General features: G+C 55.0%; 1 protein-coding gene across 2 annotated transcripts; it reads right to left on the reverse strand.

The window, feature by feature from the left end:
- SEMA7A (semaphorin 7A (JohnMiltonHagen blood group)) lies at window positions 1-25,202 on the reverse strand. 2 transcript variants are annotated; one of them, XM_031045977.2, is made up of 14 exons: window positions 25,037-25,202; window positions 10,645-10,778; window positions 9,709-9,759; window positions 9,380-9,475; window positions 8,940-9,024; window positions 8,237-8,347; window positions 7,248-7,387; window positions 6,775-6,953; window positions 6,480-6,588; window positions 5,424-5,622; window positions 3,758-3,873; window positions 2,890-3,041; window positions 2,335-2,402; window positions 1-1,956 (listed from the first exon to the last, which is right to left on the reverse strand). In XM_031045977.2, exons 1-14 carry the CDS (start codon window positions 25,146-25,148, stop codon window positions 1,610-1,612), a joined length of 1,899 nt encoding a protein of 632 aa, XP_030901837.1. In that variant the 5' UTR covers window positions 25,149-25,202; the 3' UTR covers window positions 1-1,609. The 2 variants fall into 2 exon arrangements, with proteins under 2 accessions (XP_030901837.1, XP_005145832.1); XM_005145775.3 differs by having other exon boundaries at window positions 1-1,959.
- Window positions 25,203-26,767: the final 1,565 nt, after the last annotated feature.

The following is a 26,767-nucleotide window of genomic DNA, read 5'->3' on the forward strand; positions in this document are numbered from 1 at the left end:
CATTGTTTTCTGCTCTTCTCCATTCTTTATTTGAGCGGTCACGTTCTCACTTTGGTCACAGCTCTGAAAGGTTGTTGGTTTGTTTTTTGGTAGCTGTTTGTGGTTTGTTTGTTTTTCCCTCTTCTCTAATTTGGACCCACTTTCTAGAGTATTATAAAATTATACAAGTGCAGTAATCACCAGTTGATAATAAATAGGTATTTGTTAGTTCACAAAGTTAAAGTGCTTTGAGAAGGGATGTAAGGAAGCTCTATCCTAGATTCGGGGGGAGGGGGGGGTATCTTGGAAATGTAGTGCAGTAGGAAGCTCTGGCCCGTTGTCCACAGTCTGCAGTCACGAGAGACACGGGGCATCTCTCCCCCTTGCCATAAAGACCCCTCGGGCACTCCTGAGTGTCCCTGAGCAGGCACGAAGCAGGAGCTGTGCTGCTAGGAGAGGTTATTGGAAGCATTAGACAGGATGTGTCCCCCCTGCACAGCCCAAGGCTGGGGAAGGTTTGGACAAGGTGTGGGATCGCCCCATTGCCCACAGGCGCAAGGGAGAACATCCCGGTTTTCACAGTTTAGTCTTGCTTGGAGACCTCAAAGCCCAAGGGAAGCAAAGCCCCTGGTCCCTTCATGGTGAGGGAGGGAAGCAGAGCTGCTCAGGGCGGTGGGGGAGCCGCGGCAGCGCCCCCGAGCCCATCAGCATCGCCCTGAGATCAGCCGCCTGCTGCCTCCATCCCTGAGGAAGCCCGGTCCCTCTCCCATAGGAGAGGCGCAGGGAGCAGGCACTGCCTGCTGCCCACACAGAAATGCCCTTAAGCTGCCTGCAGAGGATTTGTGCGTTTCAGACTCCTTCCCAGGGCCTCCTGGGGTTGGTTTGGGCTCTGCTTCCACCTTCCCTTCCTGTCCCCTTCGGTCTGTCCTTCCCCACACCCCAAATCTAGTCATCTTCCCAGGCTTTTCCATGCAAAATGCTCACTCCGGGCCTGCCACTGCAGGTTTCCAGTGCGAGTTCCCAATCTCCCTTCCACATCAAAGCCAGCTGCGAAACAGAAATCAAATGAAACCATACCCTCAACCCTTTCCAGAGCCCAAGTCTCCAGACCAGAAGGGGATTCACATGCGACACTGGGAGTGATCCAGCTGCCTCCAACCCTAACAGACATTAGCCACAAAAAATGGGAGGCATCAGTCCCCACTTGGAGTGAAGCATAGATCAACCAGTTCCAAAGGCCAAGGGCTGGCTCCTCTTCTTCATCACATGCATGTTCCTAAAGAGAGGAGTCATTGTGCCCTGAGGATCAGTGCATGCACATTGGCAGGAGTCCCCTGAATGTCCACAGCGGGGAGGCTGACACCATGCTGCTGGGTACAGTGAACGTCCCCCGCCTGTTCCCTTCCCTCCCTGTCCCCAGACCCTGCTCCAGCTGGCCCTGCAGTCCCATCTTCCCCACCATGCCTCCTCCACCAAGGCCAAAGATGGAGAGGCTGCTGCCCAAGACCCCTTTGGGGACAGGCAAAGATTAATGTCCAAGGAATGACTAAAAGAAGTGGCCTCAGGAGCAGACAGCAAGTGCAGGAGCAGCAGCAGCAGCCAGGCCGGTGGGAACACAGCCCCATCGTGGTCAGTGGAAGAGCTCCACCAACACCACCATCAGGAGCAGCTGCAGCCAAGAGGCGAAGGTCATGGTGGCCTGGCCCTTCTGGGACATGAACCTGAGCTGGTTGACCAGGCGCTCCTTCACCAGAGCCTGCTTGAAGCCATCTTCCTCCGAGATGCAGACGTAGTGGCCGTAGTGGATGTGGCTCACATTCTGGATGAAGTGGAAGCAGTCCTGCTGGGGGTGGGTGGTGTTGCAGGTCTTGATGAGGCTGTTGTTGTGGTACCAGTTGTAGGTGGCATAATGGGACTCGATGGGGCAGTTGAGGTAGTAGCGGGAGAAAGGGACGACTGTGATGTTCTGATAGTCATCTGCTGGAAGAGATTGAGAACAAGGGGATGAGACATGGAACCACGGATTCTCCCACAGGCCTGGAGGGAAGAACAGCTGGGTCAATGGAGACAAATCATACAGCCACTGAATGACAACAGCAGGGCCTGACCCACACCTGAAGTCTCTTCTCCCAGGACAGCAGCAAACACCAGCCCCATCACCCAGCTCAGAAATGCATTATCGAGCAGTTAACCCCAAGCAGGGGCTTGGAGGTGTCCTGGCTTCAGCATGGTCATTCCCAGTTCCCCTGCAATGAGTTGTGACCCCTTCCACAACTATCAAAGGCTCCAGAATCAGTCCCCCTGCCCCAAAACACTCCCTGGATTCACAGCCTATGGCTCAAAACATTCACATACCTTCCTTAATGTCCCCTTTCTGGCACTTCCCTTGCCATGGGTCCAGGTTCAGGTTCTGATGCACCTCCCTAGGAGATGGGAATAAGCATTAACATCAGGGAAGCAGCATTTCAGGGCTAAGAAAGGAATTGCCCATACAAGATGCAGTGGATTAGGTAAGGAAGAAGTGTTTAAACACCTGATGATACTTGCGGAAGGACAAACACACAACTCAGGAGGGTGATGAATGACAAATGTGAGACCCAGCAAGTCACCACAGTGAAGAGCATCACAACCAGCAGACCTGTGCACGTTTCTAACAGCAAAAGAGGGGTTGGGTGCTCAAACCCCACGGATCTCTCCCCCTCCAGAGCAGGGTGCTGTGGGAAGGCTTGCTTTGGGGACAGCACAGACATGTGTGCACGATTACTGCATGGATTACTGCACGGACACCATGGGCTCATCTCTCTCTGTGATAGGAAGATGACCTCAAAACCACATGCCAGGCAGGGGAACACCAAGTGTGGGTATTTCTCACAAGGAAACAAGCAGAAGGAAGCTGATGGCATCACGCACCGGTTCAGGTACACGGACTGGCAGGAGCCATTGAGCCAGCCACAGTACGGGTCCCTGGCCAGCAGGCAGCTGTCACAGTTGTTGCGATACACCCTGCACATGGCCATGGGCACCTCCATCACTCTCTCTGTTGAGCCCACGTACAGCATCGCCTGCAGGAGGAAAGCAGAGGAGTTCATCCCGGTGCCACCTGAGTGTCCAGCACTTCTGCAGCTTGGCTGTGAAAGGGATGCTGAGGCGCTGGCACAGGGTGCCCAGAGAAGCTGTGGCTGCCCCATCCCTGGCAGTGTTCAAGGCCAGGTTGGACACAGGGGCTTGGAGCAAGCTGCTCCAGTGGAAGGTGTCCCTGCCTGTGGCAGGGGTTGGAGCTGGATGAGCTTTAAGGACCCTTCCAACACAAACCAGGCTGGGATTCCATGATTTCATCAGTGGGGCCGGTAGGTCTCCAGGCAACGCAGTCCCTATCCTGGGAGGGGCAGTAGCATCCTTCCCGCACCAGCCCTGTGGTTAACTAAGTTGCTCCATGAGGTGATAGCAGTGTTGTCACCTCTGGGATGGAGCACCAGCACTGCTCACAGCTCATCTGCCAGCAAGGCTGGACAATGAGAGAGAAACTCCAGGATGTGGCCCAGGAGCAGACAGCCTCATTCTTCCCATGCCTCTGGAGGAGACAAGGTGTCCAGAAAGCTCTGCTGCTCACTGACCACCCAGAACTGGGGCCATCAGCCCAGCCTTAGCAAAGCAGGACCTTTCATAACCCACCCCGAGGAGGCTCCTTCACATCCATGGGCTGTCCTTAAACCTGTCCCTGCCTCCCCTGCTGCCTGCTTTTAAAGCTGCGGTCCAACCTTTCTACAGAGAGACTCACCCTCTTGTGGTCCAGGATCATGGACTGGATTGGGTCCTTCTTTGGGAAGACCTGGAGCTCCATGATGTTCTGCACCCCATCTGGCAGCTCCACGACCTTGTGGATGGATCCTTTGTCTGGGAAAGAAAGAGGGAAGAGCCCTGATGGAGCAGGCTGAGAGCAGAGAGGCAGGGCAGAGGAGCTGTGGGAAAGCAGGCAGAGAACCAGCACTGCCTCCAGCCCTCGCTGTGGCAAACAATTCCCATTCCACAGAGCAGGGCTTCACTGGATTCCTCTACCCAACCACCCGGAGAAGACAGAGAAGGAGCCTGCTTGCTCTGCCTGTTTCCCACAGCCCAGCCTTGTCCCCACTGTCATTCTCCCAGCCACGAGGAGCCCATTTCTCCTCACCCTTTGGACCTGGCTCTGCTTGCTTTCACCAGCCTCAGCATGAAAACCCAGCAGCTCTAGAGCTCCTCTGCTTTGATCCCTGGACTGTTCCTGCCCAAGCATCATCTCATCACTTGCCTGAGGCTGAAACATGGGAATTCTGCCTTTGTTCTTCTGGTTAAATTGATTCCTGCCCCAGTGAAATGACTCCAAACTGGTGGGTAAGGAAAACAAGCCAATTTGGTGGAGGGGTGGGAAAGCAGATCCTGAGGGAACACAGCTCAGGAATCTCATTGTTTGCCTCTTTTAGCCTGGCTTCCCCTTCCCAAGGAGTCATTCCCTTCTCCACCAACCAGGGGAGCTGGAAGATGTAACCCTGGGTCAGGCAGGGATTAGGGCCCCCCAGGTGCCTTCATGCCTGCAGCAAGGGTGGGCAGCCAAGCCCTGCACCTTGGAGCAGGTTTCCTGACTGCTCTGTGAGGCATTAGCTGCATTGAAACTACAGCTTTCAGCAGGATCAAACCAACCGGAGCATGTGTGGGCCCTAATCCAAGCCAGGCCACCTACTGCGAACTGCTTGCATCTGTTTTAATCACAGATTAGGAAACAAAAACCCCAGAAAGCCCCTCCACAAGTGCCAGGGAACAAAGCCCAGCCCAGCACAGGAAGAGGGGTGACAGAGCTGTAGGGAGCAAGCCCACGGAGGCCTGGAGGCACAAGAGGGACCTCTGTGCCTTCCATGCAGCAAGTAACTCCCAGGCAGCTCACTAACCCTTACTCTCCATCCCATTCTCCTACAGCTGAATTGACTTGTCCCAGCTCTGTAGCATCTCCAGCTGCCCTGGGGCCACCAGCAGCTGGGATGCTCTGGCTGTGTCTCCAACCAGAGGTGCTGGCCTCACAGGAAGCCTGCACTGCTGCACTAGAGCAAGCAGGAGCAAGAGGTGATGGAGTGGGTCCCTTTGCAAAGGATTTCTGCTTGACACGTGGGGAGGGCTGTGCTACCCCTCCCTTGCCCTAAAAACACTTGGCCTGAGTTCTACCACAGGCCTGAAGCAGCCCAAGTGGGTAAATCCCACATGCTGGGATGCTGCTTTCAGCCTTTGCAGCCAAATCTGTATGCACCGAGCTGTGCTGCGACTTGGCAGCTCTCTCCTGCTTGGCAAACATACGCCAAGCTGGGAACACATCCCCTGGCTTCGCTCTGCACTGGGGGTCTTGTCTGATTCCCTTGGATTCTTTGCCCTCGAGGGGAAACCAAGCTCCAGGGAACTCCATAGGGAAAGCTTCACAGTACCTGTTGCCAGATAAAGCACGTTGTAGCGGCGCCCGTCGCCCGCAGAGACCTCGTGCACCCCAATCTTCTGGTAGCGGTGCTTGTTGTGGAACAGGGGGCTCTTGGTGGGGGAGAGGGGCTCCACGCGGTCCTGCACCTCCGGGTGGCTGTCAGCGATCTTGAAGGTCTCACTCGGGGTGTGCTGGCCAGAGGAAACGCACTGCAGCAGGAGGGGACAAGAGGCACCGTCAGGGTCAGGCCTGGGGGAGCCCTAGCTGTGGTCTCCCTGCAGAACGTGCCCCTCTGCCCTGCTCTGGTGAGACCCCACTGTGTGCAGTTCTGGTGCCTTCAACATAAGAAGGAGCTGTTGGAGCAAGTCCAGAGGAGGCCAAGAGCATGATCAGGGGCTGGAGCACCTCCTGTATGGAGACAGCTGAGAACACTGGGGCTGTTCAGCCTGGAGAAGAGAAGCTGCTTGGAGACCTCAGAGGAGCTTCCAGTGTCTGAAGGAGCTACAAGGATGCTGGAGAGGGACTGTTCATCAGGGACTGGAGCGATGGGACAAGGGGTGATGGGTTCAAACTGAAACAGGGGAAGTTCAGGTTGGATCTAAGGACCTAAGTTCTTCCCTGTGAGGGTGCTGAGGTGCTGGCACAAGATGCCCAGAGAAATGGTAAATGCTCCATCCCTGGCAGTATTCAAGGTCTAGGGTGAGGCATCCCTGCCCATGGCAGGGGGTTAGAACTGGATGATTTTAAGGTCCTTTCCAACCCAAACCATTCTGTGATTCTATCCTCCAGCTTCACCCACCAGAGCTCACAGACCCATTTGCTGAGGCAGATCTGAGCCCATCTCCCTGTGCTCCCTATGAAGGTGTTGGACCTTACCCAGCCTCCTTTTGCCTCTGGGATCAAAGCTGAGGCCTTTCCCACAGTGCCTGCGACCTTCCTCACTGCCCCAGCCCTCTCCCGTCTGCTCAGTGGTGGGACTGTGCTCCCCACCTGCAGTGCCAGAGCAGGGACCAGCTCTTGGGAGGCCTCCCCCCCTTCATCTGGGCAACTCCTATCCCTCACTCACCTGCCCAGGCTTGATCTCTGGGTTGGGACCATTGTAGCCTTTGAGTTTGGAGGTTCGAAACACGTTGTCTATGTCCCCAAAGGAATAGACACAAACAGCAGAGCTTCCCCTGCAGACAACGAGACAAAGAGAGAGGGTCAGGAGACATTGGCCATCTGACTGCAGCTGGAGCATGGCTGTGTGCATCGTGCTGCTGCTGACTATGTCCTCTCAGGTTGTTTTGCACCCACATGCTTGCCAAGGAGACTAAAGGGCTGTGGGACAGGACATCTCTCTGCTTTACAGAGACCCTCACCAGGTGTTTGTGAAGAGCCCATAGACCTTGGAGTGCCTCCAGTTACTCGCAGGGACAAAGAAAACATCCTGCAACCAGTTGAAGTTGCCCTTGGTGACTGGGTCGACACAAATCAAGCTGGCCTTCAGGAAGGTGGTCCACTTGGAAGCAGAGAGCGAACCGGTTCCCCCTTTATCTTCCTGGAGGGAGAGGAAAAGCAGGGAATCAGGGTTTAGCAGAGAAGAACACAAAGTGCCTCCCCTGTCCAGCATCTTGGATTAGTAACTGAGGGATGCTCCAGAGGTACACTTGATGCGAGCCAGCGGATGGGAAGGCCAAAGGGTACAGCCATACCCCACATGAACTCTGTGGCACAGGGCAGAAGTGAGCTAAAGGGGCCAAATCACGTGCCCATAACACCAAGTGAGCTGGCATGTCCATTTGCCACCCCTGCAGCGTCCTTGCCTCCCCACCACACTCTGTTCCTCTGGTACCTTACACAGCTGGGCCACTCGAGAGATGTTTCTAGGGGCCTCAGGACTCTTATCCGGGTTGTCTTCACGGAAGAAGTAGTAAATCTTGTCCTGGTGAGGTTCTTCGTGCCTTAATGTGGTGGCTTTGACAAACTGAGGGTCTGTAATGGGAAAGGAGCCATCAGAAAACCTTGGCCTGAACACCTTTCATCTGCTCTCTCTTCTTGTTTCAGCCCATTCTCCCTTCTTGCACAGCAAAACTCTCATCATGGAGCTCCCTCAGTGGGAGCAGGCTGCACTCTTGTTTGTGTTCCGCTGTGGAATACCCAGTGATGCTCTTCCTATTGATACACCACTGCCACAAAGGGCATCCCCAGCAGCAGCAGGTCCCTCTGAGCATCATTAGCTGGCACCCCCATGACAGAGAGTTCTGTGTTAAGCATGGGACCAGCCTCGTGGCTCCAGCTCTAACAGCTTGTTTGCTGGTGCTTTGGTTGCCTCCTCCTGCAAGCTCTGTTTTGCCCTGGTTTGACTCTTCCCTTTGGCCAGGGGTTCAGGAATCTCCCATTTCCCAGTGTCCCACTGAGCTCATGGAAACGGAGGAGAGTCCTTTTTCCCTATTCGCCACCCAACACCTTCCTGCCCCAAGGTTTTGCCCTGGCTGGGGGTTTGGAAAGAGTCACTGCCCGCAGTGGAAGCTGTTCTTCCTGTTTCTATTACAGCAGCTGATGGGCAGATTTACACAACCACATTTCCTTCCAGCATCTGCCAGAGGACTGGCCACATGTTTCTCTCCATTTCCCCATCTCCTCACCCCGAGCAAGTGGCACTCACTTGTCATTTGTTTGGTCCTAGAAGCAAAGAGGTGACCTGGCAGGAGGGGAGGACGTTCCTCTCCATGCTGTGCTGTGTACTTCGGGCCCCCAGCTGTAGGCTGGCAGAGCCCAACCTGTGTGCCTGGAGGGGCCAAGTGGCAGGTCCCACACCTCCAGTATGGCCCCTGTACTCACTCTGCATCACCGTGTCACTTGTGTAGAGCTCTCCTCCCCCTCTCACCCGACGGAATCGGGGTATCTTGCCGTTCTGCTGGCTCTTCTTGATGGTGGAGTAGATGTCGTGACCTGTGGGGTAGGAAGGCTCATTGCAGCCGGCTGTTTCCAGAGGGGACAGAGGGGCTTGCGAGAAGGAAAAGAACTGGGAACTCTCTGGACACAGGGACCCACAGAGCTGGTGGGTACAGGTTAAGAAACCCAGTCCCACTGCCTAGCACTGAGTCCTGGCAGGATTCCTTTTCCTTAAAGAGCAGAGGGACCGATTTTTGCTCTACCTTGGGAATGATCCTCACCCACCCCTCTGCCAGGCCCAGAGCAGTGGAGCTACGGCAGGATCCTCCTTCCCTGCTGTCTCCATTGCACTCTACCCTCCTGCAGAGTCTCAAGCCCCATGCCCTGGAGAGGAATGAACAACCCTGAGCCATGCAGGGGTTGGAACTGGATGATATTCAGGTCCTTTCCAACTCAAACCATTCTATGATTCTATGCTCTGCCCTAGAAGGACATGCAATTCAACGTGACAAAGCAAGAAGGGCTAAGGCTGATCTCCAGCTAAAGCAGTGGGACAAAGCCCTTGGAGCAGCACTGAGGTGCCCCTGTTTGGTACAGAGAGCCCAACCTCCCTGCACAGCACTGATAACACATAAGCAGACACACTTACCATCAACAACGACGAGGGTGTTTGAGTCGGGGGTGAAAGGAGCAATGCCTCTTCCATCCCATGGAGTGCTCTCCTTCCTCTGTGTCTGGGTAAGGACAGAAATGGTCCCTGAGTGTCATCGGTTCAGGGAAGGCTGGGGAGCCAGGGGCCCACATCCACCCCTGGGGCAGGAGCGGAGCAGCTATCCTTGGCTGGCACAGCCCAAAGGAGAGGAGGACCCATTGTCAAATAGGCCATGCAGAGTCCCTGCTGCAGGCAGGAGGTGAGGACAAGGGGGCTGTGACAAGCTGAGCATGGAGGTGCCACATGCAGATCTCTGCTGTGATGAGCTCCTCGAGGGAGATGGTGTTTGGGCTTTGCAGATATTGGAAGGGGGATCAGGGCATCATCTTACAGATAGAGATAGCACAGAACAAAAGAGCAAGGGCTTCACAGCATACCAGGTTCCAGCAGGTGGGAGAGCAGGCACCGGTGCCACACACTAACATCCCATCTCCATACTTTTCCACTAAGGTAAGGTAATTCTTATTGTCTTCCTGCAAGAGAAAGAAGAGAAGCATGAGCAGCACCGCGACCACACTCCTAGTGCTTTCATGGGTCTTGAAACCGGAGGAAGAAACCAGTACCATCCCATCTGATCTGCTCCACAGGCACCAGAGGCCTTCACCCAAAGAGTGCACGAGGAGAACACAATTCATTCCCAAGCAGTCCTTCAACCCAAGTCCTCCAGCCCTCACCCCTCTGCTCTTCCACCACAGGCAGGACCTACCGAGCTCCCAGGCATCATGCACTGTCCTTCATTTTTCACTGGGAATTCTTCCTGGGATAAGAGAGAAAGAGATCTGCTTGAATTCCTTCCCTTTAAAAGCCAATTGCAGTGGGCTCAGCCCCAGGCACCACACTCTGGTCACCCTCTTCACAAGAGCCAAGGCAAGCACGTCAGTGGGGTCATCAGACACTGCAATGCAGTCCTTCTCCACACCTGAAACCCCTTGCAGATGCTGGGTTGGATCTCCCAAGGCCCTCGAAGTGATGGGGAGAAGCAGCAGCATGACTGGCAACCAGGCTGGGCTGCTTGCCAAAGGATCTGGGGAGAGGATCTGTCACTGCAGGGAATGGGTGTTCAGTAGGGGGTGGTGGCATCCAAGGGATGGGACACGTGAACCACACTGTTCCTGGAAACAAGGGAAGTATCTGGTCCAAAGTTCAGCAAGCAACTTGTCTGAGAAGGGCAAGGAGGGGTCATGAGAAACCAACTGGGGCAGTTCCCTGCTGTAGTAACTTGCCAGCTGATACAGAGCTTCCTGCTTTCGAGGAAAACCAGACAGAATTCCAAGAGTGGGAAGCTGTATTTGGGAATATAGCTTCCCGGCAGTGATATGAACCTGAGCATCCCTGTTCACACTAAGGAAAGGGTCTCCCATGGGAAAAATTCTCCCTCTTGGGCACCAAAGTCCTCAGGAGGATCACAGCCTGGGAAGAATCCACCCATGCCTAGTGGAGGAGACTTCCCCTTGCTGCAGCCATTCATGCTACCCACGCTGGGGCTTCCCAGATGGATGGAGCAGGGACCAGACCCTCCCAGGCCTGACTTCAATGCGGGCAAACACCCTGAGCAAGGTATGTAGTGTTTTGGCTGTGAGATGAATGCTGGACACTTTGTTATAGAGCTCTGGGGCCAAACTTGCAAGCAGAGCATCCTTACCACATAGCTCTCAGAGGTTGCAAAGTCATAGTAGTAAAGCTTTCCCTCTCCTCCGATGTAGATGGCCGAGGTGTTCTCTTTATGATAGAAGACTGGGTACTTCTCACTCCTGGGGAACACATACTCCTTTGCACCTACAACAGCACAGAGGACACACTGCTCAGGGCAACGGCAGCACTCACAGGCAGCTGAGGCTGATCCACTCCCTTCCTATGTCCTCGGTGGGAGTGATGAGGAAAACAAGGACGCAGGGCTGGGGCCCTGCAGGGATGCCTGGCCTGGCTCCAGGCAGGCAGGGAAAGGCAGCTCCCAGGCTCTGAGCTCAGCTATTGTCCCCTTGGCCCCAGGGGACAGGAGAGCTGGAGCAGGACACAATGGAGCAGCCCTGCTTCATCCCTGAAGGGCTGGTGATGGAGGAGGAAAATAAGGGGAAACTTCACTGTTGGAGCTCTATAGAGAGCAGAAGCTCAAAGTGACTTAGAAGCGGATCCTTACCACCTGCTCTAATGGCCCAGTGCCTCCTGCCTCACAGCATGGAGACAAAGGGCTCCCTCCCCTCTCTGCACATCCTCTGGCAACCCCTCCAAGTAACTATCTCCTTGATGTGGCTCATACACACTCTTGCATTTGCCATGCCTTGCAGATGGGGATCAACCTCCCCATGCCGTCATCCCCTACCAGCTCCAGAGCATCACACCTCTCCTCGCCAGCCTCCAGCTGCACTGTCAGCATCCTCCTTCCATGGGCCAGGAAGGATGGACAGGCTTTGGAACCACGAGTGACAGGGGGAGGGTGCACAAAAAGCTGCAACTCCATCTCCACCCCCAGATGTGAACAAGAAGTGAGCTGCAAGACCCAGGACCCACGTCACAGCCGGTTGCTGCAGATGGGAAGCTCTGCAGGCCCAGCTGGGAGGAAGAACTGCTTGTCCTTCCCCTCCTTCCTTCCGCTTTCACCTTCCAGCTTTTCCAGCTCCTCTTCCCTAAAAACATCCTCATTTTCCCTCTGCTTTGCCAACTCAGGTGTGGGAGGCCAGCCCCATGGCACAGTTGTGAGCCTCCTCCCCAAGGCTTTGACTGTTCCTGCATGGGATCCACGGATCCCACAGCACTCTCCGAGATGCTGCAGCCACCCCTGGGCAGCTTTGAGTCCCCATTCCAGAGCCCAAAGGCTGCCCCATCCCCTGCCACAGTTTGTAGCAATGACACAAGAGGGATTTCTCCTCCCAGGGGCAGAAGCCTGGGCTCGGGATGACCCCTGGTTGGTGTGACAGGGCATTCCGCTTTCATTTCTCCCTCTTCCATAGAAGAGGGGGCCTCTCTCCTGGCAATGCTGCTGCTCCCAGCGACAAAGGCTGTGTGTGTCTCTAGAGCTGGCTGCCTGCACAGACAGGCCATTAATCCATGGCACGTGTCCCTCTGCTCATGGCAAAGGACAATCTTTGCCGAGCCCAGCAGCCCCCCTCTGCTCAGAGGATGCTGCGCAGGGTCCTGCCAAGGCCATGGAGCCAAAAGTGAGAAAGACTTATTAGAGGTCACTGGGGTGCTGAATGCCTGCTTGAGTTGTGCCTTCCCCCCCCCCACTTCACTAAGCTGGTGGGCCTCCAATCCCTGTGGGGTTCAACTCCAGCAAGGCTTGGCTATGGGGGGGATGCTGCCAGCCCCCAGCTTGGGAGAGGAAACCCTACCAGTCCCATGGGCTGCTCTTTACAAAGTCACCTTGGCCACAAAGACAGAGGTGAAGTTGTCCCAGGGTACAGAAACCATCTCTGCCCTCCAGCTCCTCGCTAACACAACACCTCCGGCACACTGGGATGGGGGATACAGCAGTTGGGAGCCAGCGGCTAGGGATGAGAATCCCTGCCTGCTCCTGCTCACCTCCCCAGCCTTGCCCCAGCCTCTCCTCTGTCCAAGGACTCCTGAGCATATGCTTTGCCTGCTGGAGAAGCTGGCATCCACTCTTTGCCAAGTGACTATGCAATTCCTTTGCCTTCAAGCAGGAAGCCAGCCAGGCATGCAGGTAGCCCAGGAACTCACCAACCACAGACTCAGGCTATGCTTGCCAGGGAGGATTCATCTCCTTGTCCAGCCCTCGAAACCCCCCTCTTGACCCAAGCAACAGGCTCACACAGAACCCCTAAAGCCCTTCAACCATCCAGCTACCACCAGTACAACCCAGCACTGGAAACAGGTCTGTCCCAACCTCAGCAATCTTAGTTCCTGTTTTCAGACCTCAATCCCGGCCCCCACATTTGCTGCTAATCCAGGATAATTTACACCTGGAGCTGTTCCTCCTGCACCTTTGTAAACCTCAGCCCCACATGCTCCTTTCACCCTTGGTCTCATTTGGAGGCTTTCCCACCACACTGCCCCTGTGCGAACCGTGGCTCACACCAACCTGCAGGAGCACATTTATCTCCAAAGAACCAGCAACAAACAAGCCCAAACCAATAATTTGGATGGCGTCAATGTATTATTTACCCTGCAGCTCCCCAGGGACAGCAGTGAATCACTGTGAGTAAATAGCTCCGCTAGCCAGCACCCAGAAGCCTGTTTGCGGCTCCAGCACTGATTTAACTTGATCTACAAGGGAGGTTATTCAAGGTGTTTCCATGAGCTGGTACTGCTGTCCCTTTGCCCCTGCATCAGGCCTGCTGCTGACCTGCAGAGCTGGCATTCAGCCTCTGCTCTGCCTTCAACAGCCTGGCTTAGGTAAAGGGCTTGGTCACCTTTGTCTCTGCTGCTCATCCGACAGGATGGGGCAGCAATCCTGCTGGAAACCTGGAACAGAGGAACTGTGGTATAAATAACTTCAAGAGTCAGGGATCATAGAATCCCAGCCTGGTTTGGGTTGAAGGGACCTCAAAGCTCCTCCAGTTTCAACCCTGCCACGGGCAGGGACACCTTCCACTGGAGCAGCTTGCTCCAAGCCCCTGTGTCCAACCTGGCCTTGAACACTGCCAGGGATGGGGCAGCCACAGCTTCTCTGGGCACCCTGTGCCAGCGCCTCAGCACCCTCACAGGGAAGAGCTTCTGCCTAAGAGCTCATCTCAGTTTCCCCTGTTCTGGCAGGTTCAAGCCATTCCCCTTGGCCTGTCCCTACAGGCCCTTGTCCAAAGCCCCTCTCCAGATGATGAAGCAGAGAGCATCCAACAACCCACACTATGTCCCAGAGAAGGGAACATGCCTCCCTTAGCAAGTCCCAGGCTGCTTTTGGCACTACAAAGCAAGGCTCACCCCCGTGGGAGGGGGAAGGCATGGCCCTGCCACCACCCTGCCTCCAAAATCAAGTCTGCAGAGGACACTGGGCTAATTCCAGCACCTCCCTAACCCCGCTGGTCCCTCTGCCTGGCATTTACTGCAAACCCCACGGCAGCGCGCACATCAATGGCCCGATTGTCAATTGAAATGCTAACCCCGGCCAGGCCTGAATGGGAGAAAGAGCAGCTTTGTGCTTGCAGTGAGATGGAGGGTACCACAGCAGCCTGAAGAATGATATTAAACGAGGGTGAAGGAGGGAGCCTGGTGCATCTCGGAAGGATGCCTGCAGGGTGAGGTCACGGGGAAGGAGGGCAGTGAAGAGGGAGGTGCTCTGGATGAGGTCAGGGAGGCCTGTCCTTAACACACAGAGCAATGTGGATGACAGGGAGAGCAATCCTTCCTGTCTGGTAGGATGAAACGTGCCTGCCTCCCTAGACCTGGCTTGGGCAAACCCAGCTTTAATGCCCCCCCAAAGTCTCTCTAGCTCCTTCAGAAAGGCACCAAGAGCCTCCCCAGCACCATGATATTGTTGGGTTTCAAAAGCTTTGCGCACGGGAAGTGTGTCCCCACCTCCAGAACAACCAGAGAAGCAGCCTCGCTGCAGGCAAACTCAGCTCCCTCCCTGCTGGAGGGCTAACTCAGCTGCAGAGCTCCTACTTCACTTCACATCCCACCATTCCCTGGTCGGGCAGCAGCTCCAGCATCCCAGACACTCGCTTAGTCCCTGGTGAACTGCTGTTCACTGGTGCTGGTGGAGGACCACATCTCCTTAAGGTGGAGGTGATGGTTCCATTCTGCACTGGTGCCAGCACTGTCAAATCAGAAACTGGGAAAATGAGAAGCTTGGGAAAGAGAACAAGGGAAGAACCTGCTGCCTCTTGGGAGCTGCTGCAGTCAGAGGCAGATCCTTTACTTGCTGCTCACAACCCCCTGACGTGGGACCCCCGGTGGTATATGAAGAGGAGAAACCTGAGTGTGGGGTTTACATTCCCCTTGGCATCACCCACACCACTGCCTGTGCTCTCCCAACTCCTGCTGCCATTCCATGGGGACATGGGGCCAGGCCACCCACCAAACCGGGATGCCAAGTGGTGCAGCGCAGAAGCTCCATCTCCGGTGCTGCCGTGCTTCCCGACGGCAGGCAATGCACCCGGCAGCCCTGCCTGCTGCAGCACATTGTAACACCCTCAGTCATCACCATCCTGCATCCCACCCTCCCCGTGTGACGCTGGTGACACTGCCACCTGCTCTGCTGCCGGTGGGGCTGACGGCACGCTCCTGCCTGAATCACGGCACCGGTCACATCCTTTCCTGGTCCCCTCCTTCTCCAAACAATTCCTCATCTCCCGATTTATTTCTTCCTTCCTTTTGGCATAGACAGAACAGATTATGACCCTGCTAGCAGCATGTCTCTGCTGCAGTCTGACTGGGACTGGCTCTGACGGCAGAAGGAAAAGCCGCCTGCTCGATGCTGACTCAAGGGCTGGCAATGCCGGGAGTCCCCTGGGTCTCATCCTCTACACCTGTGCCAGGAGCACTCATCTGCCACCAGCGTGGCCCGGCCGTGAGTCAGGGCTGACTCTGTGCTCCCGGGAACACCTGCTTTTGGGAACACAAGAGCTGTTCTGCCTCAATGACACCCATCCCTCTTCCGCTCCCGCTTCCCCGCGCACGCAGGATGCATGACAAGCAGCTCAGCACACAGAAACCAACTGCTATCCTTGGGAATGTGACCCACATCCACTGCCCTAGTCACCCACTGGGGGATCAGGGCGCCTGCTCCCAGCTCTGACAACATCCACAGGGCAGTTCCAGTTTCACTATTGAAAACTAGGAGGACAATCCCTGGATTTCCTACTTGCGTGACCAGTACCAGCTCCAGGAGCCCCACCAGCAGATGACAGGAGCATGGGAAGTCACGACACCCACCCCTGAGGGATGCAGACACCCCAGGGGGGCTGCCACAGGTCCCCTCCATCCCTGGGAGAAGGCCTGGAGTGCACCACACTGCTGCCATCCCAGAGCCATGTGCCGTCTGTCTCCCCAGCTCCATGACGAATGCCGGCATGGATTCAGAGATCCATGGGTCTTTTTTTAGATCATCTATAAATTCCCAAGTTGAGACATTTCAGTGGGAACAAGCGTGCCTCCAGGAGCTGCTGTGCTCACCAAGCTGCTGGGCTCTCCTTCCCTCTGACTTTGCCCAAAGGGAAAGATGTGACACAAGGAAAGCGGGGAAGTGCTCCCCCAGCTTCCCAAAGGATGTACACTTCAAGCAGTCTCATGGGCTTCTGGGACCCCATAACAACAATAAACCAAAGGGTTTCTATAGGAACAACTTGTCTCTCGGTGAGGTGATGCAGGGAGGATGTCCGGGGGGGTTTGCTCTGACCTGCCATGCAGTAATTGCATGGGTTCCACACGAGTTGCAATGTGCCCCACGGGAAATGAAACGCTTGTGTGGGAGGGGTTTCTGGGAAAGGGGTGAAAATGCAACTTAAAGGTGTGAACCCACCCTCCTCACCCCAACCTGCCCTGCTGCTGCCCCCTCGCTTCAGCTGCAGCTCCGGAGCTGGTGTCCTGCTGGTGGCCGCTGCTCCTCAGGGCTGGCAAGCAGAGGCACAGGAAAGCCAAAGGATCACCCCGCAGGGAGCAGCACTCGGTGCCCAGGGCAGCCCCACACCATTCGGGTTCAGTGCTCCAACACCACTCATATCCCATAGAAAACAACATCAAAACAGCAGAACAAACACCACCCATTCCCCTGCGGATTCCTACCACTCTGGAGCCCTCCCAAAGCCAACTACCATCCTCGTTTCCATCTATCCCTTTTGCCTATCTAGTCAGCATGGCACAGCGTAGGGGATTGGGAGCATGGCCATAGGCTGGTGCCCACCAGCCTGGTGCATCCCAGGAGGGAGGGGTTTGTGCTACCTGCATTCCCCCCTTGGTCTCCCCTTCCTTTCAGGATGCTTGCAGGGACACCCCCCCCCCCGAACTCCTCTGTGATCCCCCACTAGTCAAAAAGCACTGGGGAGCAGCAGTGGAAACCAGGCAGCCAGAGAGTGCTAAAACACTCTCCTACTGCAGTGGGACCATAGACACGTGTGGTTCCTGCTCCTTAAAGCCCTCTCCTGGGGACCACGCAGCTCCTTGCCATGGGGAGACCCATGGTCATGAGAGCCAAAGGGTAAATGGGTCAAACCAGCCCTGGTTGGGCATCAGTCACCTCGTGTCCTTCACAACCCCTCCTAGCAGGGCAGCAACAAGCAGCTGCCTTTGCTTTAGCCAAATGGTCCCACAAATGCATCCCAAGAGCACATGTGTGCCCAGAAAGGATGGAGTAAGTCAAACAGTTTCCCAGTGAAGACAAAACGCTTTCTCATCAGCTGGGGGGGGGGTAAAAGCACTGACTGGAATTTTTCCATGCCCTCCATCCTGTAGGAAATGCGGTTCAGTTCCCGAAAGCAGCACAACTCACAGCAAGGGCTGTGTGCTACTTTCTGTTATCTGTATCTGTGTCCTTCACACAGCAAAGCAGAGAACCCAGCACTGGGCAGCACAAGCAACCTGCAGGAGGCTGGAAAGGATGTGGGGGCTGTGTAGCCTGACGGGGTGCTAAGGGGTGCACGCACTTGTGGGAACCCCAGAGCAGAGAGGTGTGAGAGCACAGAGAGGGGGCACACAACTGGGGAGCCCACATTACTCATAGCCAGCCCTGATGCCTCACACATCTCGTTCCTCTTATCTGCAGCTCACAGCAAGTCAGAACAACGGGTTTAATCTGCTTGATATTTCGCATCCTGTCTCTCCCCCAAGACAGTTTGGAGACAAGCAGCATTTAATCATCTGCCAACAAACCTCACGCTATCCTTCCTCACAACCCTCCCCAACTGCTTCCTACTCCCTCCAAGCACCCCTCCGAAGGAAAGAGCAAGGCCATGGGTATCATATACCAGTAACACCTACATACAGGAGGACTTTTCTGCCCTTGGCCAGCCTGCATTCCCAGCTGCCTCCATAGGATGCTGCTTGCCTTTTCCCTGCCTTCTTCCCCTGAAGACCCTGCCTTCATGAGGTACTCATGTGACTGCTTGCTGCTGCCCTCGAGAGATCCCTGCCATCAATAGCAAAATGCTCCGGAGCAGAGGAAACAATTGAGCCTGCATTATTGGGGATCTATCCTACAAAAGCTCTCAGCTTGTGTGCAATCCAAATGCCCGGGAGCATGGCGCTGGCGCAGCGGAAAGGCTCAGCTCCCAGAGCAGGCTCTAACTAGACAAATAGACTGTTTTAGAGTTGCTGCAGAAGACAAATATCCTGGCACATGCCTGATTTTTGCTCTATATCTGGTAAGCTCCGGAGTGCCTTTGGCAGCAGGCAGCAGTATTCAGCACTGGGGTGAGCTAGGGCAGGAAGAACGAGGGGATAAAAAGCCCCTCTTGGTTTGGAAACCCAGCTGCTGGGCATGGGGTTGCTGGCTCAAAAGCTCTTCTGAGAGCTATGCAGCCTACATCTCTTCCGTGAGGGGCCTCAGAGCCAGGGCCAGCATCAGTCCCCAGCAACAAAAGAGCCCCCTAACCTGCAGCAGGAAGGGAACGAGCCTTGAAATCAAAGCCTTGTGCCACCACCAGGCAGGGCTTCGTGCACATGGGCAGCGCTGCAGAGCTCCCCTTGTGCTCCCAAGGCTCAAACTGGAGCGATTCCCACTCCAGGAATGATGGATTTCTGCTTCTGAAACACAAAAAGACCCCATGCCAGGCATGGCAGTGGTTTGTACGCATGCTAACGCGTTACCAACAGCCCCTGCCCTCCTCCTCCGTGCTCACCCCCCCCAAATTATGCAGCACTGAAGCCCGTGCCACTCCAAGATGACTCCAGAGGCTTTGATTTCACGGGTGCAGCTTGTCATCCAGCAGGTACACTTCTCCCTAGCAGCCTGAAACCGAGCTGCCAGCTGCACCCTACCGATTGCGGGGGCTATATTTAGAGCCAGGTTTTGTTCCTTTCCAAAAGCCATTCTTCTGGAGATCCTAATGACAGTCCTGAGCTGCGCCGTGTTCCTGCCGGAAGCGGGGGAACTTCGGCCTGTGATTATGCTATTTCATCATATGGTCACTGGAAAACAGCAGAACAACAAAGGGATGGGTTTAGCAGCTGCTTCTCCCACTCTGAAGGTCAGTTTCCAGAGACTGATTTATCACAAAAAGCCTGCCAGGATTAAAACTGCCCCAAGCACCTTTATGAGCATCCACCAGCAAAGCAGCCACTCTCCCTTTTAGCTTCATTGGAGCCATCTCCCACCTCCCTGCTGTTGCTTAGGGCAGGGCAGCTGGAAACCTCTTCTCCCAGTGCAGGTGAGGATAACCAGGAGGTGCGTACAGGCAAGGGGACTTCTGCAGTCCCCTGTGGAACCTCTGCAGAGGTTTAAAGGTGGGAAGCAAGATCTGCAGCTCTGGAGCGAGCCTGACGTTTCAGTTCCCTACAGAAATCAGATGAGACTATGCACGCAGCAAAGGGACTTCCCATTAGATTGCTCCCACCTGCTGCTGTAGGCTTCCCATCCCTGTGATGAGCATGAGATAGGTCTGAGCCCCACAGCCTCCCTGTCAGGGAGGACCATGCAGACCTTCCCACACCCCCTTTCTGCCCACTTGATCCCCCCCCAGCAGGAACACACAAGATCCAGACTTCTCCCATCCCTCCCTGGCTGCACCCTATGATCCTATAATGACTCAGCCTTGGAAAGCCAAACCACTGTGTTATGGCCATCTGAAACCAGACGCTCACATCAGCCTTTCCAAAACTTGCCTTCATCCAAGATACGAGCAAACCCATGGCCGGGGGTGCTGGGAGCATCCCAAGTGCCAGTGTCTGCGCTGGGAATGCCCACGCATTCCTCAAGGAAACTCCTACAGCTCCTTCAGCTTGTGATGGCCTCTCCCTCGCAGTCCAGAACAAGTTTAACTCAAGTGTGGTTACACTATTTAACTATTAAATAGTTAAAACTATCAACTATGAAAGAGTTTAACCCAAGTGGGCCATTTGATCGCTGCAGAAGGCTGCTGACACCATCCAAGAGGGTTCAAACTGTAGTAATAGCACTAGAGAAGCAAAGCTGTCATCAAGGGCAGCATCAGGTTTCTGATACAAAACCTGCTGCTCCAGACTTAAGCTGCTCTGAAATTATAAGCCATGGGCACAGATGCTTCCGCATTCAGCTCCTGTGGCACTCTTACAGCACTCCTCTTTCACACCAGACGCAGTTAGACACAGCCTACTACACCGGGTGGAGCTGGGACTCAAGAGTGCCCAACAGGAGGAACAAGTCCTATTCTTGGAGCAATCAAGAATAGCTGCACACCATAGGATGTAGGTGGCCGCAAAAGAAGCAATTTTGTCCTTCTAACCCACCTTCCAGCCCTTTTCCTGCATACAAGCTTCTTTAAAAAGCATCTTGTACTCAGGACTTTGATTTAGTTTGGCTGCAAGTACTGCAGCTCTGATTTAGTTTGGCTGCAAGCACTCCAGTTCTGATTTAGTTTGGCCTTGCTTGAAGACTACACCAACTCCAGATCACCTTCCAAAGGCCAGTCCTCTGCACTTCTGACCCTGAATCAGCCCCAGGGCTGGCACTTTGCCTCTGGCTCTTTCCCAGCCCTGTTTCAATGCAGCAGCCACAACTCGGATGATCCTGCCCATCGCCGTTGTTGTTGTGTCGTGCTCTCGAACAGGAGGTGGTTGTGATTCACTCGCTGGGTTTGTTTGCTTTGTTTTTCCCTGTTCAATCTGCACAGAGGGAAAAATATTTGCCACCAACATTTTAGGAGAGCAGCATCCCCCACCCTGCGAAAAGCAGCCATCTGCAGGAAACAGCATTGCTGGGAAAGTGAGAAGCTTCCTCCTGGAAATGTCGACGCTTCGAGAGCTTCATGTGAAACTGTCCTAACAAAGATGCTTCACACCCATGGGACCACGGGAGAAGACAGTGCTGCTGTCAGCGAGGAGTGAAGCTGGTGCTGGCATCGCAGTCCTGCAGCTTGCCACTATTCACCATCAGTACAAGGCTGGACCCACCTCTCCCCAGCTCTCTACTTGCTGGATGCGGAGTCACTGCTCCAGCAGGCACTCGGAGATGCTGGCACAGCCTTCCCAGGGCAAGGTGAGCTCGGCAGAGCCAAGGAGCTATTGCAGGCAGCTTCCAGGAACTGCAATGTCAACACCCCCATGACCCAGGGCAGGCTGCAGGCAGTTGACCCAGTCCAGGAAACCCAAAGCCAAGTGCTTCTTTTCCCAAGTGCTTTTTATGGGAGCTGTGAGCTCCACACCAGCTCAGAACCTGTCCTCCCTTCCAGCTTCATCTGTGAGTGAGCAATAGGGGAATTAAACTAGCCCCATCCTACCCCAAGGTGTAAATGCAGCAGGCTATGAAAGGAGGGCTGTGAGCTTGTCTCGATCTGTGCATGAGCAAACAGGGACAAAACAACCTTAAGCATGGCAGTAGCTAAAAATTGCTCCTGTGCAGCTACAAAGGCCCCAGGCTACAGTGGCCTGACCCAGCCCTGAGGCTGCTCACTGTCCTCCCTCTGCTCCCCTCATGCTCGGTGACTTTCCGGTCAGGAGACTGTGAGGCTGCAATGCCACATCCCGCTCCATACAGAGGGGCCGTATCCTCCCAGCCCCAGGACACAGCTGTCTCCAGCTCCGCAGAGCAAACACCATCCCTGCTGACAAGCAAAAGCTCCATGTGGGATGTGAATGCACCTTCCTCAAAGCAAAGCCCAGCTGGTCAGTGTTGAGTCAGGAGAATACACAGAGGTAGGGGGAGGATGGGAATAAAAGGGAAGAGAAGCAAGAACACAGTGTGCAAGGTTGAAGCGCTCACTTCTGCACCAGGCTGCTAAGGCTGAACTCCCTCCCACTCTGCAGACCTCAGCACAGGGAACTTGCTATCTCCAATCTGCCTTCATTAGAACACTGGGGAGGGGAATGGCTGAGAGAGACCCTGCCCCAGCTGCATGCTGGGGCAGCTGCAGAGGGGAATGGGGCAAAGCCCTTGTCACTAAAAAGGACCTTGAGCGCTTTAGCCATGAGCAGAGGTCTGGAGCTGCCCTCAGCCCTTCGCTCCCTGTGTCCTTTTCCTAAGAGGAAGAAATCCTGCAGAGACAGATGTGCTTTCAAGTAAGTGATTACCCAGCCCCGAGGGCTGCCCACCCGTGCTGGGGGCTCCAGTGGTCCCTTCCACGGCAAACCAGGCTGATCCTGTGGGAAAGCACACCCCTTCCTCACCTCTTCATGCCCTGCGGTGTCAGGGAGGCAAAGGAAAGGCAGAACAGCAGCCCTGGCCTCAGGGCTGGCTTTATACACACTTTATACACGCTACTTTATACCTAGAAAGGCACACCTGCAGAACACAGTGCTCCGGTTGCCCACTGCCCTGGCCCCACACCACATCCAAGTGCCCAGGACTGTGACATTACTTCAGTCCAGAAGCTAACTCTGCTCCTTTGCCTTCAGACCTGAGCTCAGGTTGTGCCACCTAAACCCAGCTGCATTTTCTTCCCAGCTTGCTACATCCCATCACCTATTTCTTGCTGTGAAACTGGACAACGAGGGACCATGGGGCTAAGCATCAGAGTGGTTCAGGGTGCTTGCAGCCAGGCCAGGGTGCTGGTGAGAAGAGCAAGGCTGAGGGATGGAAGGGCTGCAGCAGCTTTGCCCAGCATCAATGTCCCCCTCCCTAATAGCACTGCAGCTCAAGGTCAGGACCCCTCACATGCACTGTTTGCCCCTGGAGGAGCCTCTCCCTTCACCTGCAGGGCTGTAGCATCTCAAGGTGTCACTGCTGAGCCTGTGCCATACCTGGTGCTACTGATGGGCTGTGGCATGTAAGAAACTGAAGGACACGAATTGCTGCCAGAGCCAGACACCTGCAGAGCCCAGGGCCAAGGCCAGCGCTGCACCACTGCAAAGGCAATCAGCACCCATGCAGACAGTCTGGACTGTTGCTCTTCCCCATCAGCTCCCAGCATCCAGGAGCAGGGCTGGAGCAGCAAACCAAGCCCTGCAGCCTTGTCACCCCAGGGCAAGAGATTAGCCTGCCTACATGGATGCACACAGCAGCAATGTGCTGACCTGCAGGTTTTGCCTTCACTATGTCTGCAGGATTAGGGAAGTTAGAAGGCACCCTGGCACCCACAGCATGTCCTTTGCCCCTGAGCCATTGCTTCACCCTCCTCCAGAGCCTCCTCTCTGCCCTACTCCTCACCCACAGACCCTATTCCTGAAGGGTGAAGGTTACAGCAAGCAGAATGTGATCTGTTAAATAGGACACAGGACTGTCAGTAATGAGTGTGCCACACAGCTATGCCTGATACCTCCCTAATTGAAATCCCTCTTGGCCTGTGTCCCAGCTAAGCTCTTAAAAGACAGAAGCAGAGATGAGCACAAGCTGATCCCCTTGCAGGGAAGCGTCCTAACACTAATTGGCTTCAGTGTGTCTCAGTGACAGATTCTTCTTGTGCTCAGTGCTGGGAAAGCCACCCTCTGATTCTGGGAAAGGCCAGACTGCCAGTGCCTAAAGGGACTGCAGGAAACCTGGAGATGGGCTTGGGACAAGGGCCTGTAGGGACAGGCCAAGGGGAATGGCTTTAACCTGCCAGAAGGGAGACTGAGATGAGCTCTTAGGCAGAAGCTCTTCCCTGGGAGGGTGCTGAGGCGTTGGCACAGGGTGCCCAGAGAAGCTGTGGCTGCCCCATCCCTGGCAGTGTTCAAGGCCAGGTTGGACACAGAGGCTTGGAGCAAGCTGCTCCAGTGGAAGGTGTCCCTGCCTGTGGCAGGGGTTGGAGCTGGAAGAGTTTTAAGGTCCCTTCAACCCAAACCAGGCTGGGATTCTACGCCCCTACTCCACGTGCACGGCAAGCACAGCCCATGGAGACAGGTTCAAACCAACCACTCGAACCCTCTCTCACTCCTCAGCACAGTTTCACTCCAGGACAGTCATTTCCAACCACACCAGCACCCAGCAATACAACTTCCCCTTTCTTTCCTGTAAGCAGGGCAGGGGAAATAATCTATGGAGAAACGCATGACCCCCATCCTATGTCCAGTCTCAGGCTCTGTGCCTTCTCCCCCCTCGCATCCCCTTTTCTGAGCCACTTTATCTGCCAGCAGATAAAACAAGCAACACAATGTCAGGCGCAACCCTTCCCTGCTCTGCCTGTCCCCTTTGTGTGCAGGGGGGACACCCCTAAGGCAGGCACCCACCACCCTCCACCCGCCCGCAGCGCTGGGCCTGCAGGGAAAGGGCATCCTCAATAACAGCACAATAACAGATGGCCCAGAATAAACCATGGGAAATTGGGGTCCTCGGAAGTTGTCAGCGAATGGGAGAGACAGAGGAGCTGTTGTACTGCAGAGCAGCGTGAGAGCCGCAGCTCAGCTCCTCACGGCTTAACAACCATCAGCACCTCGGGGACAAGACGGGGGCTTTTGTTAAAGCTTCCCCAGAGGGGATGGATCCAAAAGCTTGGAAGAGACGCGATAAAAGCAGCCAGCGGTCGCCTGCTCTTTTCAACAGCCGAAGCCTGGGCTGTCCTCTAAGCTTGCCGCTTGAAAACAGGTCTTTGTTCAGCTGGTGCTTAGAGCAGAGCTGGTTCTAAGTCCTTGCGTGCCGTTACACATGTATATATTTTCTCAGAGAACAGAGATCTTGGGCAAACATTTACCCACTGAACTCAGTGCTAAGTACAGCAGATGAATAGGAAATTAACTGCAGGCTGCAAGCACACTTCATTTCTCTGTGCAAGTTCGGGGGAATGGTTACTGTGGCTGCTTCAGGGCTTTCACAGCCTTCCCTGGACCCGGCTTGTGGGAAAAACGCATTGAGAATAGAAAAAGACAAGGACTCGACAGGAACAAGGCTCTAAAAATCCAATTCAAAGCACTCAAGGGAGGCAGAAGGCCCTTCCCGAGACCACAGCCTGTGTCAATGGAGGCCAAAAGTCCCCCCGAAGGGACAAAGGGAAGGCAAAGCCCAACTCTCCTCCAAAGGCACAGGTAGAACCCCCTGGCGCAGAGAGCAGCTCTCAGCTGCACCCAGCGCTGCCGCAGCCCCGCAGCGCGGCACTCACCTTGGGGAGCCGCGATGATCCTGGGGTTCACCTTGGAGCGCCCCGCCGCCCAGCCCCACAGCAGGCAGCCCCACAGGGCCAGCGCCAGCCCCACCGGCCGCCTCCTGCCCATCGCGAGCTGCGGAGCGAGCGGCGAGCCCCGGCTTGTGAGCCTGACAACTGCAGCGCTGCCTCGGCGAGACAGCCAATAGATGGGGGCAGAGGGGCGGGACTCCTCCTACAACCGCCTTATAAACCCGAGAGCCTCCGCACATGGGTTTGTGCAGGCTTTGATGGGGGTTTTGGTCCTTCCTTCTTATCCCCTCCTCCTTCCTCTGTAAGGGGAAGGTGGGAGTCTGACGGCTTTGCTCACACTGGGGCTCTTCAGCAAAGGTGCAGCCGGCCCAAGGCTTGTGAACAACTTACCCCACATATGCAAGAGGAATATAAAGGTTGATATGAGGCAAAGAAGAATGCAGATAAGGTGCATTGAAGAAGTCAACAGCAGGCAAGGGTACAGAGACAGATAACAAAGAACTACTGCTCTCAGCCATTAAATAGGAGAATGTGGAGGCCAGAAAGGTCTGCCCCAATATCACAAGGCTGCAGGAATCACTTGCTAGGAAAAGACCCCCTTCTGCCAGCAGGAGGATGCAGCAAGGCTGCAGTGCATCTCGTGTGCCAGCTCTCTTCCTGTTCCTGCTACCAGAATAGCAAAGGGCCACTCCTAACGAAGCCGAATACTGCCCAAATCTATTCATCGTTGGAAGTCAGGAAGACTATGAGACAAACAGCAGGGATGTGGTGATGACTGTGTCTTGCATCCGGGCACACACCCCCCTTGCCAGACCAGCCAAACTCATGCCTGGGAGTGTGGGCGTGAGGGAGTGAGCTGGGGTGAAGAAACCACCCCCTTTCCTAAGATCCTGCCTTTTCCCTTGTGATACTGCTGTCCTCCCACAGAACAGGGTGCTGAGAAGCTGGCCTGCCCCAGGGCCATGGCACCAACCTTTGGAAAGTCACTTTGCTTTGCCAAACCTCCCCATCCTCCCGAGTGCCCATCAGGAGGCCAGGAAGAGCCGATGTGAAGCACCGTGAGGTTTGCTAATGAGAAGAGCAGGGAATTACGTGCAAGGAAAGCCAGGTTGGACGTGAGCAGAATAGGAGAACCCCATGGGGAACTGGGAAGGCTGAGAGAGACGCAGCTGCACTCTTTAAAGTTGGTATTGAAGCATTGAAGCTAGAGCCAGGATTGCTGTGCTCCTGCAGATGAACAGTGGCAGGGCAAGGGGGACAGTTTGGAGGAAGCAAGAAACTAATGAGGCGGCTAATGGTGAATTTTAAGGACCCACAGGAATTCCCCCACCAACTTGAAACACCGGGTTTCATCTTTCCCTTTAAGCAAGCATCTGCTCGGGTAATGACAGGATGGTAACACAGGGAGCATTCTGCTTTCTCACTTTCAGCCATGGTAAGTCCCAGCCTTGAATCACTTTGTGTTCTTGCTCACCTCAAAACAACTGCCCACCAGAGGTGGCCCCATTGCTCCCAGAGGTGCTAAACCTCCTTATCACTCATTTTCTTATAGAGAAGCCTTCCAAAACCCCATCTCATTCATTCAGGCTCTCCCACAGTCAGGAGTGACAAAGAAACATCCTTTGTACATCAACAGCCCGAGCCACGCAGCCCATGCTAGCTCTGTTAGAAACACGGGACTTAGCATTCTGCACCACCCCGAATTTGGGCTCCACT

This window comes from Melopsittacus undulatus, chromosome 9, assembly GCF_012275295.1.
Source record: "Melopsittacus undulatus isolate bMelUnd1 chromosome 9, bMelUnd1.mat.Z, whole genome shotgun sequence".
Classification (NCBI taxonomy): domain Eukaryota; kingdom Metazoa; phylum Chordata; class Aves; order Psittaciformes; family Psittaculidae; genus Melopsittacus; species Melopsittacus undulatus.

What these genes read in the sequence shown, in the direction of transcription:
- SEMA7A (XM_005145775.3), bottom strand. Translation starts at nt 25,148, where the DNA reads ATGGGCAGGAGGCGGCCGGTGGGGCTGGCGCTGGCCCTGTGGGGCTGC. An exon ending in CAACCTCTGAGAGCTATGTG is followed by an intron (nt 9,760 to 10,644) that starts GTAAGGATGCTC and finishes CTCTTATCCCAG; the next exon opens with GAAGAATTCCCAGTGAAAAA. An exon ending in AAGTGACACGGTGATGCAGA is followed by an intron (nt 7,388 to 8,236) that starts GTGAGTACAGGG and finishes TTCCCATTACAG; the next exon opens with ACCCTCAGTTTGTCAAAGCC.